This window comes from Podarcis liolepis (assembly GCF_965112155.1).
Source record: "Podarcis liolepis genome assembly, chromosome: 2".
Classification (NCBI taxonomy): Eukaryota; Metazoa; Chordata; class Lepidosauria; order Squamata; family Lacertidae; genus Podarcis; species Podarcis liolepis.
Window position 1 is genome coordinate 85,753,266 of NC_139555.1, and position 21,954 is coordinate 85,775,219.

A 21,954-nucleotide genomic window follows, 5' to 3' on the forward strand; every position below is an offset into this window, starting at 1 on the left:
TGTTTTTACATGAGTAGAATGTGTCTTTTTATTTAAAATACATCTCTGGGTTATTTGTGGGGCCTGCCTGGTGTTTTTACATGAGTAGAATGTGTGCTTTTATTTAAAATGCATTTCTGGGGGCATAGGAATTCGTTCATCCCCCATCCCCCCCCAAAATAGTCTGGCCCCCCACATAGTCAGTTGCTGACCCCTGCCCTAAACCATGTATGAGATGGCCCCCCCTTGCTCCCAACCGCATGTCAGGGGTGGGTTGGGCCGACTGTGGGTGCTGGCGCATGCTGATGACTTCACGCACAGGCACTGTGTGCTTATCAGCTAGCCCAGTAACTGGCTGGGGGTGAGGGGTGCGCCCATTTAAATCCCTCACAGAGAATGCACAGTAGGGGGAAGAGAGGAGGAGAGAGTGGGGGGTAGCAATATTGTGTATTCAGTTTGTTTCTGGAATATAGGCCATCCAGGGAGATAACCAGAGGGGCAATAAATACAATCTTAACCACTTAGGTGTTTTGGCATTGCTTTTTTGTTTTCCAGATATGAGTGCAGGTTAAGTACAGATTAAGGTGGTTTTGATGTGCCCCTCCCCAGGGAGCATATGTTAAAGAGCTAAAACATCCTATACTTTTAAATGTGACTTTGTAGGCTTGCTAAATTACTTGACTGACCCTTGGGCTGTGTTCAAATGTAGTGGTTTGGAGAAAATGGCATCACAGGTGTAATGGGGAGGACTAGTGAACCATATGTGGCCATCCTCCATCACACCTGGGTTTCCTATCCCTGATTAAAGTATTATGAGAATTAAGTTTCAGTGAGCTTTGTGCTTATGTGTTCTCCCATTCTCTGGTGTGACTGTGAGGAGGAGATGGGAATTTTCTTACGCTTTCTTGACAGTTTAGTTATTGCACAAATCCTAAACTGTGGTTTATTTTATCTATGGTTAGTTGAAATAAGTCAGCCTCATAAATTGTGGTTTGAAGTTGGCTTGTTTCAGCAAACCATAGTTATATTTAACCACAGTTTGTCTGGTTGCCGGTGACACAAGCAGCAGTTAGTTGTAAAAAATTGAAGCAAAAGCTTCCAGGCTCCAGAGAAGGGGGGTAGTGCAGGAGTTCGGGGTTTGCTGAGGCTTGTTATGATTTAGCATTACATTGGAATTTAATGTTGAAGTTCAGATTACTGAGTAACCTATAATTCTAGTCATACAGTTACAGTGTGATAGGTTGGGAAGATTAATGGGCAGGAGAAAATAATAATCAAACAATTAGAAGGGGTAGCCTGAAGCTATTCTGCATAAAATGGCTTCAAAGGCAGCTCTTCACACAAGATGAATTCTTTAAACTTTAAAAAGGAAGGAGCAGCCAAGAGACGGAAGAATCCCAAAAGGTGCCAAGATACCAGAAGTGAAACCTGCTATTTCAATATTGAGGCCTGCTTGTGAAATGTCTGTCAGGAAAGGCGGGGGGGGAGGGGGGAGGAAGAGAGCCTGCGGGGGCCTGCCTAGACTTGTCTGCTGGGAAGATGCTCTTATCCAGCAGCATGCTCTAGTCTAGGATATAAAAGTTGGACAGCAGGTTGGAGCAGTCAGGACTCTGATCCGGGCAACAGAGTCTGTGATATGCACAAAGGAAAGTCCTACCAAGGCCCTTTCTGACACGGAGATGCCAAGTCTGCTGCTGGGAAATTATTCCCACCTGCTGTTCCTTCAGAGCGCAGATCGTGGCTCCTGGGGGATGGGGGGAAGAGAGGAGGCGAGGATTCTTTTGAGCTAGATTTTCTGTCTTACCAAGGTTTTCTTACCTTGGTTTTCTTCGAAGGAGAGATTTCTTACTCAGTCTTTCATGTTTGTTTGATCTTGACAGTTGGATAAGTTTTGGCACAGGCAGGTTTCCAGTTCAATTTGGTGTTCAGGTTCATGTCTGACCTGTTAAATCTGAAGCTCTCTTTCACCCACATTGGCTAAAATGCAGGATCTAAAAAGAAGTCATAATCTTTCCTTTCCTTTTCACATAAGTTGGTGAAATTTGCAGGGAAATGGAGCCTTTCCAGGGTGGGTTAAGTCTGCCAAATTTCAGGGAGATCCAGCCAGTGTTTTGTGTGTTTGCTTGCTGGGAACCTTTAAAGAGTTTTTTCTTAAAAATGGAAAAGTCTCTAACTTCTATATTTTCTGCCAGAACTGGATTCAATTTGTTGTCATAGCTGCCCCTTCTGAGGGAATGATGTGTGCCAAATTTCAGAAAAATGGGCACAGTGGTTCTCTTACAAGGGCTGACTATTTTGAGGTGGGGATATAGAAATCGCATTCCCTTCCCTAATTTTGTTGCTGGACAATCAGGGGGACATATGAGAGAGGTTTCCCTTGCCAGAGTTCAGACAAATAAAGGTTATTGTGCAGCTAGGTGATTTTACCTCCTATTTTTATTTTTTAGAAACTGAAAAAATCACCTCACAATTCGAGGTACACTCAGAGCCAATACATATGCCTGGTATATACCACTGTTTGACACAAATACCCAATAAAAAAGTAAAAGTGGTTTTAAAAAACCAAAAGTTGTCACTTTAAACTAGAACATTGCAGGCCAAGCGCGATGAGACTTTTTAAAAAAATGTAATGTATGCAGAACATAAAAAGCAGAATAACCTGCAGTTAAGCAGGAACTGAGGCTGATTTATAGCCAGGTTGAATTTTAATTTTAGATGAATTATTTTAAAAAGCAAATTATGGTTGTATTAATATTTATAAAATCATTTTAGAGCTATTGATGACAGTGGTTGTTTATAATCGGGTTTTTTTGCTTTGTTTCCTTCTTGCCTTGCTGTCTTTGGGGTTTAAAGGTCTTCACAAAGACCAATCATGGAAAAAAGAAATATTAGTCACCATGTACTAGATGCAACCAGTTAGCAATCCGATTGGAACTGCACTTGCCTGCAAATAATTCCCCATGCCTGTTGCTAAGTGAATTGCTTAAGCAAAACACTTCCTGTGTCTTTCCAAGCACAGTTGCCTACTAATGCCAGTAGTGTCTTTTTGTAACATTTTCTAAAAACCCAAACAAGATGCTCTGTTTCTTTAGCCTTAACTTCTCTCCCCCACCTAAACTATGTTAATCTTGGCTAGGCTTCTAAACTATGCACACGTACTAGCCTGTTTTCCAAGCTGAGGAATGTAGGGTCTGGCCTCATCTCTAAAAGGAGGCTTGTGGAGGAAAATCAGATTCTAAGTGATATTAGTAATAATAATAATAATAAATTTTTATTTATATCCCGCCCTCCCCAGCCGAAGCCGGGCTCAGGGCGGCTAACAGCAATAAAACAGTACAAAAGTGCAACATAAACAACATTCTAAAATCATTCATTATAAAAATTAATTAATTCAAGCCACTTCCTGGGCAGCCACTAGCAACCATTGGGCCAGAGCTCTGCGAAGATTGCCGAGGGAGGGAGTCAGGCTGTGCCCTGGCCAAAGGCCTGGTGGAACAGCTCTGTCTTGCAGGCCCTGCGGAAGGATGTCAAGTCCCGCAGGGCCCTGGTCTCTTGTGACAGAGTGTTCCACCAGATCGGAGCCACAGCCGAAAAAGCCCTGGCTCTAGTTGAGGCCAGCCTAACTTCTCTGTGGCCTGGGACCTTCAAGATGTTTTTATTTGAAGACCGTAGGTTTCTCTGTGGGGCGTACCAGGAGAGGCGGTCCCGTAGGTACGAGGGTCCTAGGCCGTATAGGGCTTTAAAGGTTAAAACCAGCACCTTAAACCTGATCCTGTACTCCACCGGGAGCCAGTGCAGCTGGTATAGCACCGGGTGAATGTGATCTCGCAGCGAAGACCTCGTAAGGAGTCTCGCTGCAGCATTCTGCACCCGCTGGAGTTTCTGGGTCAGTCTCAAGGGCAGCCCCACGTAGAGCGAGTTACAATAATCCAGTCTGGAGGTGACCGTCGCATGGATCACAGTGGCTAGGTCAGGGCGAGAGAGGTAAGGAGCCAACTGCTTAGCTTGGCGGAGATGGAAAAATGCCGCCTTTGTTATAGCTGCAATCTGCGCCTCCATGGAAAGGGAGGTGTCGAAGATTACACCCAAACTCTTAACGGATGGTGCTGGCACTAATTGCGCCCCCGCAAGAGATGGGAGTTGCCCCCCCAATCCCATATCGCCCCGTCCCAGCCACAGGACCTCTGTCTTCGAAGGATTTAGCTTCAACCGGCTCCCACGCAACCATCCAGCCACAGCTTCCAAACATCTGGTCAGTGTGTCTGGGGCCGAGTCAGGATGGCCATCCATCAACAGATAGAGTTGGGTGTCATCGGCATACTGATGACAACCCAGCCCAAAACTCCGAACAAGCTGGGCGAGGGGGCGCATAAAGATGTTGAAAAGCATCGGGGAGAGTATCGCACCCTGAGGTACTCCACACACCAGGGAGTGGCGCGATGACAATTCCCCCCCAAGCGCCACCCTCTGTCCCCGACCAGAGAGAAACGAGCGCAGCCATTGAAGGACTGTGCCCTGGATCCCCACGTCGGCAAGGCGGTGGTCCAGAAGTTCGTGATCGACCATGTCGAAAGCTGCTGATAGATCTAGAAGAATCAGCAGCCCCGACCCGCCTCGATCCAGCTGTCTACGAAGGTCATCTGTTAGGGCGACCAGAGCCGTCTCGGTCCCATGACCAGCGCGGAAGCCGGACTGGAATGGATCCAGAGCCGATGTTTCATCCAGAAACCCACCAAGCTCATATTATGCCTCACATTTTCAGCGACCAATTCATTATCTGTCAGGCAATAACTAGTGCTATACATACAGAGTGGGGAACGTAAGCAGAACTGTGGTTAACTGGGCCAAAGGTCATCCAGTCCATCGTTGTGCTTCAAACAGCGGCCATCCAGATGTATCTGAGCACTTGCTAACGTAGCATCAAGGCAACAGCACTCTTCTGTTGCTTGTCCTCAGCAGCTAGAATCACAGGCATAACAGTCGCCATGGTTGATAACCATTAAAAGACTTACCCTTCATGAATAGCCATGTGACTGCGTGTGTGTATATATCTATATTTGTGTAGGCTCTGTGGGTATTAAAGGCGCACCAGGCAGCAGTTGCAGATTGGTCTTTGTCTGTGACCTACAATTGCTATATGTTTCTTGGATATGTTTTGACACGGCCACTTTCCTGATGGTCACGTTAGCACTTAAGCGGCCACCTTTTTGGCCCGCTGCTGCAAAACCATTATTCATGAGGTTTAGTTTCTAAAAGGTAGCTTTTCAGTGTCTTTGACAGAACCCCTGGGGTCCCCATGACTTCTGGCATGTCGGTTACTGACAGGTTAGTTTGTTCCGTTTCTTTTTTAGAATATTTGTTTATTGAGGTTTTCAATTAAGTACTGACAAAATGGATAATGTAAGAAAGCAATCGCACCAACGTGCACGTAAATGGAAACATAAATTAACACGAACATTTCTGTTTGATCACTTATTTGCATAGTGGTGGGGCGTCCTGGAAACCTGCTGTTAAGTGTAGGCAATACTGAACTGTAGGGACCAGTGGCCTGACTGTATAAAGCAGCCTCCCGCATTTGTTGAATATTTCTGTCTCTGTGTGCTCACTTTAGTTTCTTTGTTTTGATTTATTAGTTGCTGGTGGTTTTTTTTTAATGATGTTTGGTAAATTAGTTATTTTTAAGTCTATTTAATACATTTTATAGATTTTGGTGTGGGTTTTGTGTATATGCTACTTCTGTAAGCCGCTTTGAATCCCCCCACCCACCCTGGGCAGGATAGAAGTTTTAAAAATATTTGAAATCAATCATAAATAAAATTTAAGGGTCAAGAAGTTATAAAGCATTTTAAAATGTGGTTCCCACGTGTCAGAATTCTTTCTTTTGCCAAGAAACATGACAGTATGCAAGATGATACGCCACATTTAAACATTGTTTATGGGTAGGCCAACTCAGTGGGTATCTTTTGCGTTTAGTAGACTTTTGAGATCGGGATCAAGAGCAATTTGCCTCTCAATGAGGCTAATGTTCTTTCTGTGGAGTTTTCTGATCACTGGGCATTGTGTTTAACTTTTATTATCTGGGCAGCCAGGTGCATGAACGTTATCAAATCGCTTCTCTGCTCAAGACTGAATGTTTTATAATTGATGTTCAAATGATTAAAGGGAATCAGAAAAATCAGAACCATCCAAATGTCTAATTTGGACAAAGCTGGCACTGTTAGTTGGCACCAGCTGAAGAATTGGCCTAGTATGTATTCATCAGTCCTCCCAAGCCTCCAAGTGTTTGCAAGGTAAATAGCTTTCAAAAAGTGGCCGCTTGCACGGTGTATCAAGTGGCCTTTCTCTCTCTCTCTCTCTCATTTTGGAAGACATGGGTTCCTTGTATATTTCACAGGACTGCCGGCAACTTAAAGGAATGTAGCAGGTTCTGTGGAAGATTCCCCAAAACTGATTCCAACAAACCTCTAAAAGCTCTTGGGACACAGGGTCAGTGCCTGAGAATGCTAGTCTGTATCGGATGTAGCACAGTGGAACAATTAGAAGGGTGTTCTTTTGTTGGTTTTAGATATTGTAGTGAGTTGTAGAGGAGAAAATAGTCTATTAGATCTCATAGAACAGGAGTTGCCAATATGATGCCCTCCAGATGTTGCGGACTACAACTGCCATCAGCCGCAGCTTACATGTCCAGTAGAATGGGATGATGGGTGGCTGTAGGCCAGTGTTTCCTGACCTTTGGTCTCCAGCTGTTTTGGGGCTACAATTCACATCATCCCTGACCATAGTTAAATGCTAAACACATGTTTTAGTATTATGTGTGAATCAGGCTACTGTTAGCATCTCCTGCTGCATAAAATTATGACTTTTCACTTCCAAACCTTTTAAAACATGGCCAACTGGATTAAAACACCATGGAGTTTTGTTATTATATATCCAATTCTGATTTCCAGCATACCTTCTGAAAAGGGGAGAATACTGATGTAGGGAAGAGAGGTTTACAGTAACTATGTCACTTTTGGAGGGGGGAAAAACCTGCTCTAGCTATTAGTCAAGGGAGCTTTGAGTCCTTCTTGCTAAGTACCTCATGAATCGAGGACAGGGTTACATTTGGTTACAACCCCCAACAGCTCTCATGTCTTGCATCTTGGAACAGCTCTCATGTCTTGCATTGTGCTTTCAGTAAGAGGAATTGTCATGGTGGTAGGAATTAGACTCCTATCGCACCTCTAAATACAGATTATCCAGTTCCCACCAAAGGCTTGTTGCCTGTTGTGACACGGTTACCCCACAAGACGTTTGTCAAGGCCAGACCTTTGCTACATGTAGGGAGCTTGTAGGAAATGATCTAGCTGTGTGTTAAAAACCTGGAAAAAGAGAAACCAGCTGTCTGATTTTAAGCATGGTTTGGCACACAAGATGTTTTTGCAAAGCCTGTTATGAATTCCCCCCGCCCTGTGTGATGAAGCCGTAACTATTAGACGCTGCTTGATTAGATGCAACCAAGTTTCTCTGATGTTGCTGCTGCTATGATAATGATGATGGGGATGATGATTTCAATTTCTTGCCCACCATTCCAGCAGGAGGTTCCAGAACGGGTTACCACAATTTAAAAATACAATATTGAAAACTGTTAAAGCAAATGACATACAAAAGTTGCCTGTTAAACGACAGCTGTTAGTCAGAAAAGTAAGACTAAGTTCTGGCACTGTAGAATGTCCTAAGACTATTTGCTATGTATGCCTGTGTTTCTTTCAAACACATTTTCATTCTTTAGCATCTACAGGAGTGTGCAGAGTTTGCTTGTGCTTACAGAAATGCCAGGATCTTCTGCAACCCTCACTTTGATTAGATTTCTCTCTCCCACCATATCATGTAGAAAGTTGATCACATGCTATCACATGATTTGTTGGTTTCAGTCCCTGTTTGGTCTATAGTTTGCAGGACAATAATACAGCTGGGATGGCAGAGATACTAAGCAACCATACAATTGCTCTTGTCTTCACCAAACTATTCTGTTTGTGGGTGGGAATATAGCCTATCTTCAGGGAAATAAATCGTGATGGTTTTGTCCTCCTGTAAGTGCTTCCAATGGAGATAACTTTGTGGTTACTGAAGGCAGCTTAAAGAGGATCCAGTTGGGTTCTGATGCTCTGGTTCAATCACATCTTGTCCAGAATCTGAATGCACAGGTGTAGTGATCCTCTTTGTTAAAGGCTTAAGCTTCATCTTCAGAGTGTCCTCCAGGAAACAGAGTCCTCTTTGTAGATAAAGGAACTTTAAGCTTCGTGTCTTTTATCAACCTTGCTAAAGACTAGCTGTGCTCTCCAGCTAGGAAGGCAGATGAGAAAGATGTTTTGCGATGGAGGCTAGGGTCCCAGGAAGAAAAGAAACAAGAGACTATAAATACACTATGTCCTGGGAGAGGTGCGTCTGAAAAGAGAAATCCTCAGAGCTCAAATAACTAGATTTGCAGGAGGAAGAATTAATCAGTATGAATACAGGGCTGTATCTAATGTGAGCTTATAGAAACAGAGGAACTGCCAGAGCCTAATATCGGGTCTCTAAGGGTGGCCAGTCTCTAGCACTTCATGTGCAGATACTTTGGAGGAGTTAAGCCATATTTTGTTTCCTTTAGGCACTTCAAATGTGTGCTTTGGGCACACAGCCAGAAAAATGCGGAGACATTGGAAATGTTCTATTTAAATACTGTGCTGGTGGTATTTTTAAAAACCACATGTATACACTGTCCCTTATAGGGTTCCCTTGTGTGCCTCAACTGCCTTTTGGGGGTAAGCTGTTCTCTTCTCGTGCCAGCTGCATGAAGAAGAACATGCAGGACAGACCAGCCCTATGTTGTAGCCCATCACAATTATGTTGTGGTGTCCAGTACAAACTGGGAAGGAGGCACCATCCAAGCCAAAACTATGATACACATGGTGAGGGGCTTGGGTGCAACCTGAGCACAGTGCAAAATGAAAGAGGATACAGTGGAGTCCCATGGGGTTGCCTTTCGTTTTCCCTTAGGAGGGGCACTGCCAGAATTGGAAACAACAGCTTTCCAAGAGAAGTTGATCAGGGAGTGGTGCTTCCAAGGAGGAAGCAGCCCATGAAGTTCCTCGTGCGCCACTTTTCATCTGGCTCTGGGAGGTTCAGAGATGGGTGCAACCTGTAGGCTGCCCATCTGGCCATGCCTGTATTGGAACAGAAATAAATATGGGGATTGGGGTGTGGGTGTGGGTATGGTATTCAACAAGCAAGAAAGCGGAAGAATAGCCACTGGGGGTGGGTTGGGATATAGGGATAACCGTATTTCCAGCAACTACATCAGGGAAAAGTAGCCAAAGAGAAGAGTAGCTTACTGTTTCTAAATTTAGGGATGGAGAAGTGGGGATGAAGATGCTGCATTTGAATGAAATAGATTTTTCTTACAGTGGTGCCTCGCAAGACGAAAATAATCCGTTCCGCGAGTCTCTTCGTCTAGCGGTTTTTTCGTCTTGCAAAGCAACCCGCTTAGCGGATTAGCGCTATTAGCGGCTATTAAAGGCTTAGCGGCTAAAAGGCTATTAGCGGCTTAGAAAAAGGGGGGGAGCGGAAAAAAATCTGAACACTCGCAAGACGTTTTTGTCTTGCGAAGCAAGCCCATAGGGAAATTCGTCTTGCGAAGCAGCTCAAAAACAGAAAACCCTTTCGTCTAGCGGGTTTTCCGTCTTGCGAGGCATTCGTCTTGCGGGGCACCACTGTACTAAGTTTTTATTAGGAATGTCAAATTCATACATCACTGGGGACTGTGTGGCAGCAACAGGAGTTGGTGAAGGGGCTACTCAAGACTAGAGATGGGAAGGCCGGGGGGGGCAGAAAAATTGGGGGAAAAACAGGTTTTTACCTGCCCCCATTTCCCCCAAAAGTCGCTTTTTTCCAGAAAATTTGAAAAAAAACCAGTTTGATGTAGTTTGAATATTCCACACACCTCCCCCCCCCATTTCCCCCCAGAAAAAACGGCTTTGGGGGGGGGGGAAACAGGAAAAAACCTGCCCCCCCAGTTTTCCCAGGTTTTTCCCAAGCCTTCCCATCTCTACTCAAGACATTCTTGAGTCTCTGCTCAAACCTGCTACTTGTTGCATTTATTTATTTTTATAAGAAAAATGCTTTTGAAATAGAGGCAGACATGGTATGCTTTTCAAGGTTTCCTGGCAAGTGAATAATGACTTCTTAAACGTTCACATAACTTGCTATCCCTGCCCCAAGATGTCTTGGTTACCATTAGGTTTTCCACCACTTTTAAAGAGTAGTAGAAAAGCTCCTTGCCTATATTCATTTTCTGTCCCTTGGATTTTGTAGTGATGCAGCTCAGCTGACAAACCCACAAACTTACAACTAAACAAGATGATTTAAAACCAGTCCTGTGATAACAATTGCTGAAGTCTCCCACTACCAAAAACCCAAAACCCTCTCTGCCTGGATGAGATAATGCTGATATTGTTTTGTTTTTTTTAATCAGAGCATAAAATTAGTATGAACTGGCATCTTAGAGGCATACATATGATTTACATACTTCTTATATAAGATTTTTATGCTGATTTTTCATGGCTTTCTAGGCAAAGGTCACAAGCAACACAAAGAATATCTTCTAGTCTGAAATGCGTCACTTGTAAATGTTTAAGCAGGATAGAATTTAAATTTCATTTTTAATTGAGTTAATATCAAACCCCCCCCCCCAGTGTAGGATGTCCGTGCGAAATCCAAAAACGTTCAGGGGTGGGGTGGGCTTACCTCTAAACACCAGAGGTACAAGCTTTTCCTTTTTCCTTTTTTGAACAAGTAAGTAGGCTTTGTCACTGTTTCAAGGAAAGGATTGACTTCTCTAGTGGCACTCCCTTTGAAATTTGGGACAAATGTCTCATGGGAATGATCCCATGTCACAATGTAGTGTTGTATTCCCATAAATGTTCTTGCATGCGGCGGGGGGAGATGGCTGCTCCCATTGGCCAAGTCACTCCAGAAAAACTACACTAGTACTTCAGGAAAAAAACCCCTATTATTTCCCAGCATACCTGGCATAGCAGTGTTCGGCCCTAACAGTGTTGGATTTGGAGGAGGGAGTAAAGGATTGGGCAAGACAAGAGGGACAGGAGCTTGTGTTTTGATCTGTTACTGCTTTGGTTATATCACTCATAGCAGGGGCAAGCAACATGGTGCCCTCCAAAATCATAGAAACATTGAATTGTAGAATTGGAAGGGCCCTGAGGGCAATCTGCCCCAATATCTGCATTGCTGTTGGACTTCAGTTCCCATCAGTATGCTCAATAGCAAGGGATGATGGCAACTGTAGTTCAGTATCTGAACGATGCAACATCTGATACCCCTGTTTTATAGATTGTGCTTATAATAAATCTCCATGGGGCTATTGTTTCTGTTTGTTAGTATGCTATATATTTTTGTGTTTTTATGTTGTAAAGTGTAAACCATCTTGTGATCTTTGGGTGAATACAAATTTAATCAATAAAATATAAAAATAATTAAAATACAGTGGAACCTCGGGTTGCGTACGTGATCTGTGCGGGAGGCATGTTCGCAACCCACAGCGTTTTCTGTGTATGCGTGAGTGCCGAAACCCATTCTGGTGCTTCTGGGTTCGACATGTCCATAACCTGAAAACGCACAACCCGCAGCGATTGCAACCCGAGGTATGACTGTAAAATAAAAGATGTGTCACACGACTTTTATGTTTATGCTCAGGGGTGATGTTCTCAGTCCGCACATGGTGTTGCAGATTGACTGGGACCATACTCTGTAGCATATTCAGCATAATTTTGCCCTGTTTTTTAGAGAGATGGACAAATCCCCAGCAAAGATAAAGAGAACTATCTATATTCTCACATCAACTGGGACAGCATCTTGGACATTCGGGGGGGGGGGAGGGGAGAATGAAATGCATGCTAATTATGCTACCAGTTCCTGCTGCTAGTTCCTGGCACTAATTAAGGCTTCATCAGACCTTTCATCCTCCATCTATGAAAATTAATAGAAGAAAATACAATGATACTTATTGTTTCATAAGTACCTAAAAATATCCCAAGGCAGTATCCAAAATGGTCCTACAGTGCCACATGTAAGGTATAATGAAACGCTACAGAAAAATAGTCTTAAAAGAAGCGCTGGAGATCCTTAAAACCCTCTACAGCAGAGCCATCTATGCAGATGCTTTTTCCATCAGTATGCATCATGTATGTAATTTTCCTTTCCAGTACAGCTGTCATGTTTAACATATGCTTGTAAAAGTACTTGCCCCTTTCCTCTCTGAATGTTTTCCTTCTCTGGCTTGGCTTGTATATAGATATGTTGCTTCAGGCAACGCACTGCTCCCTCGCCCCTTCACAGAGTCTTTGTAGCACCCAATACGACAGAACCGAAAATTGCTTATATTGCTTATGTAAAATACTCGTATTATTCCCCCAGTGCTCTTACCTTCCTCTTGTGTCCTCATTCTTTCTTCCAAGTCAGCTTTCAAAGCTTTCTGCATCCCCTCCCTCTCCCATATTACTTCCTTCCCTCTGCTTGTTTTCTTGCTTAGACTTCTCCTGGCTTATCTCGCCCCTGTGGATTCCTGTTTTGTTCATACTCCCCACCAGAGCACTGAAGTGCTCTCAGCTTCTAAAGCTGAAGATAAGCGTTCTTTTCCAGGCCATAGGAATATAAATGTAAGAGAGGCACATGGGGAGGTGGAGGTGGTGGTGGCAGTAGTGGCAGCTCCAGAGGCTACAGAAGCAGGGAAGCTGGAAGCTAACGTAGGACTATGTCCAAAGCATCCTGCCCTAGATGGGCTGTTTCCTTTGACTTCAGAATTCTTTCACTGAGTGGCCACAGAGTTGTGCTTTCAAAATGGTCAGTGGTTAAGTTGTGGGATGCTGCTAACTTCACAATATCACTTGCCGTTTGTTGGATAATGTAAATGTTTGCTGTAGCCTTAAGCTTAAAAGATTTTCAAGGACATATGCCTCTTCTTTAGGCAGTTGGAGCTGCAACCCTACATAGACACACTAGGCAGTAAGTCCCATTGAAGTCATTGAGTTGACATGTTTAAGATGACGCTCTAAATGCACTGTTTCAACTGGGGCTCAAGCTTTAGTCAGAGACTGTGAATTAAGGGCACACTTGTGTATTTTCTGAGGCTGTTTTGGTCTTGGTTAGTTCCATTATAACATGGAACAAAAATCAGTACTGAATTCACTTTTCTTTCAACCAGTGCTTTTTAATGGGGGTACTGAAGGGTACGCAGTACCCACACCTCTTTTCGTTGTTGTGGTACTTTTTGTAACAACTCCATGATGAGTACCAGCACCTGTTTTTCTAGGGGGGAGGGGACTGCTTTCAACACTGGGTGGTAGCTTTTGTTTGCACAACTGTTGATTGTTTTATACTTTCTACAAGACGTTTGTGCAAAAACCTGGGATTTTATTAAAATTTATCGATGAAGATGCTTAGAAACAGCAGGTGCTCAGAAATCCTTTCATCTGTTGACAAACTTGGTTTCAGTGCATAGAACCCCTATAATTCCCATTGAGTCAGTCTACATGCTCACCCATATTGTTGCATGGAGCAATTGTCAGATGACTACAGTCTCCACTACCATTTCCCTTACTTTTTATGCAAGTAAGCCTTGGAGAAAAAGATTGGACTCTTCTTGTGTTCTTAGTTGCAATGTGATACTTGGAACCTGAATGATACCATGGAGATGTGCTCTGTGCATTTGGTAGACAAATGAAAATTGATGGGGGACATTCTGAACAGGCACTGAAATGAGATGCAAATTAATGAGCAGCAAAAGGTAGGACAGGAGAATGTGAAGAAAGAAACATGTATAGGATCAGGTGCCCAAGAAGCAGTTTTCTAGACTCCACATATAGTTTAGAGCCATAAAGCAGATAGAATGATTTTGTGAGGGACTCTAGAGCAATTCAGGAATCACCTAGATGGCAGAGTAAGCCAAAACTGCTGGGAAGTAAAGTAGACCAAACAAAGCAGTTGCAGTATGACAGGATACTCTGTGTCCGTGTCCCAACTGTGTAATTGAGGTTAGTGGGTCAAAAAAGCTTTTGCAAACCAGAGCACGTTGTAACTACCAGTGTGCAGTAATTCCTTCTGCAAAAAACAAACAAACACCCAGCTCCACAGAGGCAGAGTCCACTGCAGGACTTTTAAGGAACAAACATCCCACAGCACCTACAGAAGTTACCAGTCTACTTCTTCCTTAAGTGGCCCTCTTCTCACAGTTGTAGGAATGGTTAGCTTCTGAAGCTCTTGAACCTGTAATGAACAGGAATGGTATTTTGAGAGGAGATCCTGCTAGTTTAAGTTCTTTTTCATGAAAGAGATATAATTTGAACCTTTTAACTGCTACTTCTTTTTATCTGTTTCTCCCAGAATGCCCATGGAAGCTATGTTTGCAACATCATAATTTTGTAAATGATGCATCTTTCCCTTTATTTGTTAACACTCATTTCCACTAGATGGCATCATATCCTCCGCTTTCCCAAAAAATCCCATGAAGCTTTGGGAGTTTGGACTATTTCTACAGTGCTGCTCCAAAGAAACCACTCATGTTTGGAACAGTGCCAAATTACATTAACCTGTCCTTGGGTTGGTGCGAGGATGAAGAATCATCATTAATTTGCAACATTCCAGATCCGTGGAGGGCAATTTCCAATGCTATGAAGCCTGTTTAATGATGGCAGAATGGAAAGAAACAAAAGTGGCCCTAATTGATTCAAAATATAGGCCCCAAAGCTCTAAAGGTGCTGCTGTCATTGTTGTTGTTTATAGAGCATCTGAGATATAATAGTCAATTAAAAGTGGAAATTAAAACCGCTTGTCTATGCAGCTCACAATCCAAACAAACAATTTAATCATGACCTCGAGTACCATTTTGTGACTGAGGTGCAAAACCCTGCTTCAGTTTAGATTTGTCTGGCCAATAAATCCTCACGAACCCTTTGTTTAGCTTGGGATTCTTAGGGAGCAATCCAAACCCAAGATTTGTCAGGATCAGCTGGGTTACTGACTACTGTTAACAGAGTATACAGCTTCTGGCCATGATGACTATACCCTCTCTCTATGGTTGGGGGCATACTAGTTCCAGGAGGCTGTAGGGTGGAGGTGGGGAGTGTTCTTGTGTTTGGGTCTTGCTTGAGAGTTTCCCACAGGCATCTTGGGTGGCCGCTGTGAGAATAGGATGCCATTGGCCTGATCCAGAAGGCTTTTCTTACAGTCCTTGTTTATAATGGACAAATGTCTGTCTGAGTCTCACAGTCGAGGCAGTGCTGCCTGAAGTCCTTCATCCCAGCTCAGCAGAAGATGTGCTGGCACAAGTCGTCCATCTGGATAGCTCTGCTCCGGAGTTCATAACGGGTGGTTTATAAGGCCCTGCTGTGCATTGAAAAGACACAAAGGGGGTTATACAGCCATGCTTCCCCAGTCAATCCCCATATGTTCTGGGTACATTTAAAGGGTTATCTGTGTGAGAAGGTACCCTGGCCACATTAGGGCCCCTCTACGCATGGAGGAGCACCCAGCACATGCATTGGTATATGTGGAGAACTCCTTCCCACATTCTTTGAACATGTCTATTTCAGTGTGTGTGTTGCTTTACCAGGCAGCAGCATCAAGGGATGAGATTAACCAGTGTGGTACCCTCCCCAGCTTTTGCTGCTCATTAATTGCACCTTGTTACTGTAACTGTAAGGTTCATTCAGATTCTGGCCTTGCTTGCCTGTCAGAGACACAAGTAATGAAGTACTTATGGGAACCAGTGTTGAATGATCTGCGGATTGTACCTGCACTTAGGTGTTTATTGTTGTTTCAAGCAAGCATGGGTTTCAGCCTATTTTGACAGACACAAACCAAGTTTGAACGGGGGTGCATTTTCTTCTCTAGCATTTAGTGTATTGTGGGAAAGGGCATTTCCTGTTTCCGCCATCAAGACTGATGTCTAGCCCGCAAGTAATGAGAGTAAAATGTGCTCACCCAAGGAAGAGAGAGTCTTGGAGCAGATGGTATCATGCTGCAAAACAACCTGCCACTGAAACATAAACAGACAGCAATGACATATGGATATAGGGGATAAACCCCTCAAACAGGCTGTAAAGCCTTGGCTGAAATAAGTTAGTCTCATAACAGAAAACTGAAGAGCCTGCCTTCTTATTGTGCGCTGGATCTCACTGGATCCCTTTGAGGCGATAAACTAAGCTCAAAGTTGTTTTTCCTTTGAGCAGAGGCATGCTGTGCTCCAAGTTTGTTTGTTTTTACATTTATTTAAAAATAAAATGATAAACTTTCAGAACAAATGACAGATATTAATTGGTGCAGCAGTGGTACCTGCATAGGACTACTGTCTGCTTAATGAGAGAGCCCCAACAGAAAGAGCTTCTCTTCATCATTTCAAAGATGGGAATATAGCTCTGAAGTCTAATTACCTCTGTATATGAAAGAGCTGACTGCATCTTTCTTCTTATCAGTAGGATATATCCCGTTTTTCACCTAGAATTATTCAGTCTTGTTGACTAAAGGGTATGTCAGGGTTCAGATCATTTTGGTGCCGGGTGATGCATTTTCATTTTCACATGATTACCCTCTCAACCACATGAGGACCACGGTTGCATTAAGCCCAACCACATGGGTACAATTATTTCTTTATTATGGATTGTAGTCCATGCTAGCCCTACCCATTGATGTTAATAGACATGGCTAACTTAGCTTCATTAATATCAATGGGTCTGCTCTGAGTAAAACTTGGCTGGATATTTATAGTGTTTATATAGTTTATATAGTGTTTCTAAAGTAGCATGCCCACCAAAACAGTTTATGATTATCTTTTTTTCCCCTCTACACCCAGATAAATTGAATGATTCCAAGGATTGTTGCCAGTTCTTGTGGAGATCTCCAGATATAGTATTAAAGTTGCATGTTAATCCTTCCGTGAGGCAGTAGCATGCAGAGTTGAATGTGTGACGAATATGTTATTCATATTTTGAGGTGAACAAGTTGCCACCTCTTTCCCTGCAAAGAATGTGAGAATTCCAGTGATACCAACAGAATCTTGGCATTAAGATCAGTAGCTTTGATATGATATGGCATAATGCTAGGTACCCCATAGGTATTTTTCATTGTTCAGGACACTGCCAGTTGAAACTTAACTTTAAAGTTTTGTCTCTGTTATCCTTGCCTGATCCTCACCATAGATTTCTGTTCTCATGGGTGACATGAAGCTTGTTTTCTGGCTGCTTCAGATTTCCCTACTGGTCTGATGCTTAATCAAGGGACTATGCATTGGGTTTAACACTGGGAGAAAGCACTAGGTTCTTGGGTAGTTCTGAATGGGAAGGCAGGGTATGGATTAACCAAAATAAATAAAGTATATGTGAGACACAGATCCAGCCTTTTCTAATTAATGTTCATCTCTTGCCCCAGAGTTGGATGGTTCACTCTTTTTCCATATTTACTTTTTTTGACTTGTCTGCTAAACCAGGCAATGACAGTCTTTATTCAAAATGATGCAACTTGAGTTGATAATAGAAACGCAAGGAGTTGCCTTGTACCAAGACAGACGTGTTTACCATCTAGCCCAACATACTGTACTCCTACTCTCCAGAGCTCATTCCCATCACCTAAAATCTTTGGGCTTTTTCTGCATTTTAAGTATGTGCTCTTTCTTTGTGCTATGGTCTGTCATCAAATAGTCCAGTTATTCTGATATTTTTCTCTGGCGATAAGCACATCCGTTTCATATACATGGATTGCATTAGGAGTGTCTCAATACATTTATTTGTGTGTACCACTAAAATTGCTGGGGGTTTTTTTTGGAAGTGAATATGTGAATGAAACATGGAAATGATTTCCAGCAAGCAGCCTATTAATTCTTTATGTGTGTTAGGCTATGAGAAGTTGCCATGAGTAGTTAATAGAGCATGAAGCTCTAGAGCAAGAAGTTATTGGGTCACTGAGGTCCCAGAAGTACATCTGGGAAAAGTGTGCTGCTGCTTTTTATTGGTGCTACAAGAGTATCACATACCTGCTTTTCTAGGCTTCGCACAACCAGGTTGGTGACACAAGCAAGTGTGGTGTGCATGTTTGATCAGAGCTGTGCTTGCTACATGCACAATTGGCAATTCAACTCATACTGATTTCACCACTGCAAAGCTACATAAAGTGGACTAGGCACATTAGCTGTGGGCTGAGTTGCAGTCAGGAGAAGCAGTCTCCTAGTTATTATTTTGTTGTTATAACAAAGAGGAAACCTGTCTAGCTATCCTGAGTGACTGTGCCCTAGAACAGTGGGTCATGGAAGCAATCAGAGGGAGGCTGGTGACCTTGGATTTAATTTTAAATGGGGTCCAGGACCTGCAACTGTTTTTGAACCGACTGGGAACAGTGTCCACAGCGCAAAAGGGATCCTGGAAGCTGCAGGCCAATTAGCTTAGCATCTGTTCTACAAAAACTGATGGAAAGCATTTAACGATAGAATTAACAAGTATATAGAAGAACAGGTCTTACTGAAAGAAATCCAGCATGACTTCTTCAAGGGTAAGTCCTGCCACACTGACCTTTAAAAGTTATTTGGGAGAGTTTCGGCAAGCATACGGATAGAGGTGATCCGGTCAACACTGCGTAGTTAAACTTTCCAAAAGCTTGTGATAAAACCCCTCACCAAAGGCTCCTTGCTAAGCTTAGCAGTCATGGGAGAAGAGGAGGGGTCCTCTTAATGGACAATAACTGGTTAAGGAGCAGGAAGAGTAGGAGTAAACAGGAAGAGGTCTCTCAGTGGAGGGGGTATAAGAAGTGAAGCCTTCCAAGGGTTGGTATTGTGAGCTGTGCTCTATCACTTGTTCATGAGTGGTCTAGAGTTAGGGATGAGCAGTGAGATAATAAAGTTTCCCCACTACGTATTGTGGAAGGCGGTGAGAGTATGCGATGACGATACAGCGAAGGGACAGGGACAGCTAGTGTGGCCTTAACTACCCCCCACCCCTTCACACAATTGTAATCACATTTGTTGTTGCTGTTATTTCATTTCATTTATGAATCCCTTCTTATTAAGTATCTTGAAGCAATTTCACAGTGCAGTAGAAGCATGTATGAAACAAATTGCATGTATTGGAACAGTTAAAACAATTGCATATATAAAAAACTATTTCATATCCAATACAGAGCAAACTACAGATAAAAATCTCCACTTAGAAGGCTTATTGAAAGAGGAAGGAAAATGCCCTAATAAGGGAGGGAGAGTCTGTCTGTCTGTCTGTCTGTCTGTCTTGCTCTCTCTCTTGTTTTTGTGTGGGAGAGGGAGAGACGAGGTTGTTTTGGGCTTAGCTGCAAAATCTTCTCCCACCACAATCAGGAAGAAGACTATTTTTTCCTTAATAGCAAAATAGTGAAATCTCTGTTTGTCTCTATACAACTGAAAATGGAAGAGCTCCTGAATCCAACTTCTCCAGTGTGAACAGCTGGAGCCCCTAAGGAGAAGACTTTGCCAAAAGTTGCCTTGCTGTTCCATGTTGGAGAAAAGGGGGTTGGTTAGATTGCTGCTAACTTGTGTCTCAGCTGACATAGCCAATGATGCTGGTGCTTCAAACGCTGCACAGTTCAAAACGTGGCCCTTCTTAGTATTTGCTGAGCAGGACCTTAAGAACTGAGGAAATGATGTTCAAGGTCAGAAACTAGAGAAAATGGGAGATAAACAAGGCATTGAAGGAGAAGACTGTATGTATCAGAACCCCAGGAAAATACATGGATCAAAACTTGTGACCAGAAGGAATGGAGGAATATGATACGCACACAAACAGTGTGAGTGGGTAGGAAAGGAAGTAAAAGAAGGGAGTTGCAGTATGTGGCTGCATAAGCATATGAAAGACATTTACAGTCCCAAAATGTTAATCTGACTCAAGCGTTTGCTCGCTGTATAAATTTCCTATGAATTACTCGACTTTAAGACTCAAGGATTTTGCTTCCCGCAGTGGAGGACTTTTGTTTTTCCTTCTGTTCATTAAAATTGCCTTTCATGAATCCAAAAATAAAGCTCACAAAGTCTGTGATTCAACCCACATGCAAATGGATGGTGAGGAAAGGATCCTGGCGTTGCCAAGTTAGGAGGAGAGGTCACAGGGGGTGCACATTTGACCACATGGAATGCATTATGGGGCCTAATGTGGGAGGAGGAGAAGGCGGTTGGCACAGGGATTAAGGAATGAGAGCATTAAGCTGTGACGTTTGTAACGTTCTGTTTATGCAGGCGTAGGAGGCGGTGCCGCAGTCCTAGGGATGCTCTCATCTTTGATTCAGTAGTGACCTCAGCTGCTCCTGCATGGTGCTGAAGAGACAGTGCTGCAGGGTATGACATGGATGACCCAGTAGGGGACATTCAAATCTTTGATATTTCTCCCAGTTCCTCACTGTGACTCTAAGGCAGGGGTGAACAGAAGGTAGTACAGGATTTTCTGGTAGATTTCCGGGTGATTTGAAGGTTTCTGACTCACCATTGTTTAACAATAGTAACAATTCGTGTGTGGGAAGACAGTGTGTTTGTTTATGGTACTCAGAACAAATTTCTGGGCTCGGGCTTCTCTAGTCCTAAGTGCGCATGCTTTGTACCTGGCTCCAGTTGGTGGATCTGGGAGTTCTAGTCCCACAAGATTCTAGTCTGCCCTGCCCCCTCCTGGCTCATCCTGAACGTTTTGCTGTAAAAAGCAAAAAAGGTTGGGTGCTTTTGGAGAAATGCTTCTGGGCACCATAATGCTTATGGTATGGTATGTCCATATCCAAATACTTGCAAATCCACTCCTCAGCTCCGTAAAACCTTCTCTCCAACTGTGTTGGACAGTGCAAGCTTTTCATTTCTCATCTTTGTCTAGTGTTCCCATGTACTGTTAAGCTGCCCCTGCCTCCGTCTTGCTCATGAAACATTGCACTGGACTTGGGGATAAATGATCTCAATATTTATTGTACATGGAACTTTGGGGATCCTGTATCTTAAACAGCAACAAAGTATTGAATTGTTACATGGGATACTTCCAGAAATATTTATGCTGATTTGACCTCTTTTTCTTGCAGTTGCCTGTCCTGTGTGAATGGATTCTTTCCTTGCCATTGGTGTAAATATCGTCATATTTGTACCCACAATGCCGCTGACTGTTCCTTTCTGGAAGGGCGTGTCAACATGTCTGAGGTAAGTTACCAAGATTGCCTTTGCAACTCTGTATTGTGGATCCTCTCGTTTCTCCCCCCATCCCTTTTTTTCATAACAATGCTACATACAAAAAGACCTGTACCATATAAAAGCATCTGATCCAAGGCTCAGGTAGTAAAAAATAACACCACCCTGTTTTGTACTGTGGTAATTTGTATATGGGGCTTTGTTCTGGGCATCACTGTTCAAAAATGTGGAAAATGATTTAAGAGAGCCACAAGGGTAAGAGAGAATAGAAAAGGCAGGTCATACGGGGAAAGTTGATTGCTTTTTTTGATTGCTTATTTACTTTCCATACTGCTTAATATATTAAAAGTATCTCCAAGTGACGTACAGAATACTGAAGCAACAACAGACATCTTAAACAAAATATTACAAATGCACAGTTACATATTAAAACATCACATTAATACAAAGTTACTGATATATCTCAATCAGTATCAATTCATTTTCCTTCAGACATTCCTTCTCAGCCCCCTTGCTTTTTATGGGCAGGTATCAAGGTGGATGCTACTTCCTCAGCTATGTCTCATTCAGCTGTACTCTCCACACCCAGTTCCAGGTGCAGCAGGTTTGTTGTGTTTCCCAGGGGGTCCAGAGGAGGGGGAGGTGTCTCCCTCCATTCACAGCTCTTTCTTCACCCTCTGTCCTCTCCTCCTCCTTCAGCTGGTTGAAGGACCATGGTATGTTTAGCTATGGAACAAGATGGGAGAAAAGGCTTGGAGGTGTGGAGAAAAGGTTAA

The 21,954-nt window shown here is 43.1% G+C and overlaps 1 protein-coding gene across 6 annotated transcripts in view; it reads left to right on the plus strand.

The window, feature by feature from the left end:
• The window catches only part of PLXNA1 (plexin A1), a 299,945-nt gene that overhangs the window by 162,903 nt on the left and 115,088 nt on the right, over positions 1-21,954 (plus strand). For all 6 annotated transcript variants that reach the window (XM_083489159.1, XM_083489158.1, XM_083489156.1 and 3 more), the window contains exon 9: positions 21,076-21,190. In XM_083489159.1, the coding sequence (XP_083345285.1) occupies positions 21,076-21,190 (115 nt within the window). The remainder of the gene's footprint in view (positions 1-21,075; positions 21,191-21,954) is intronic.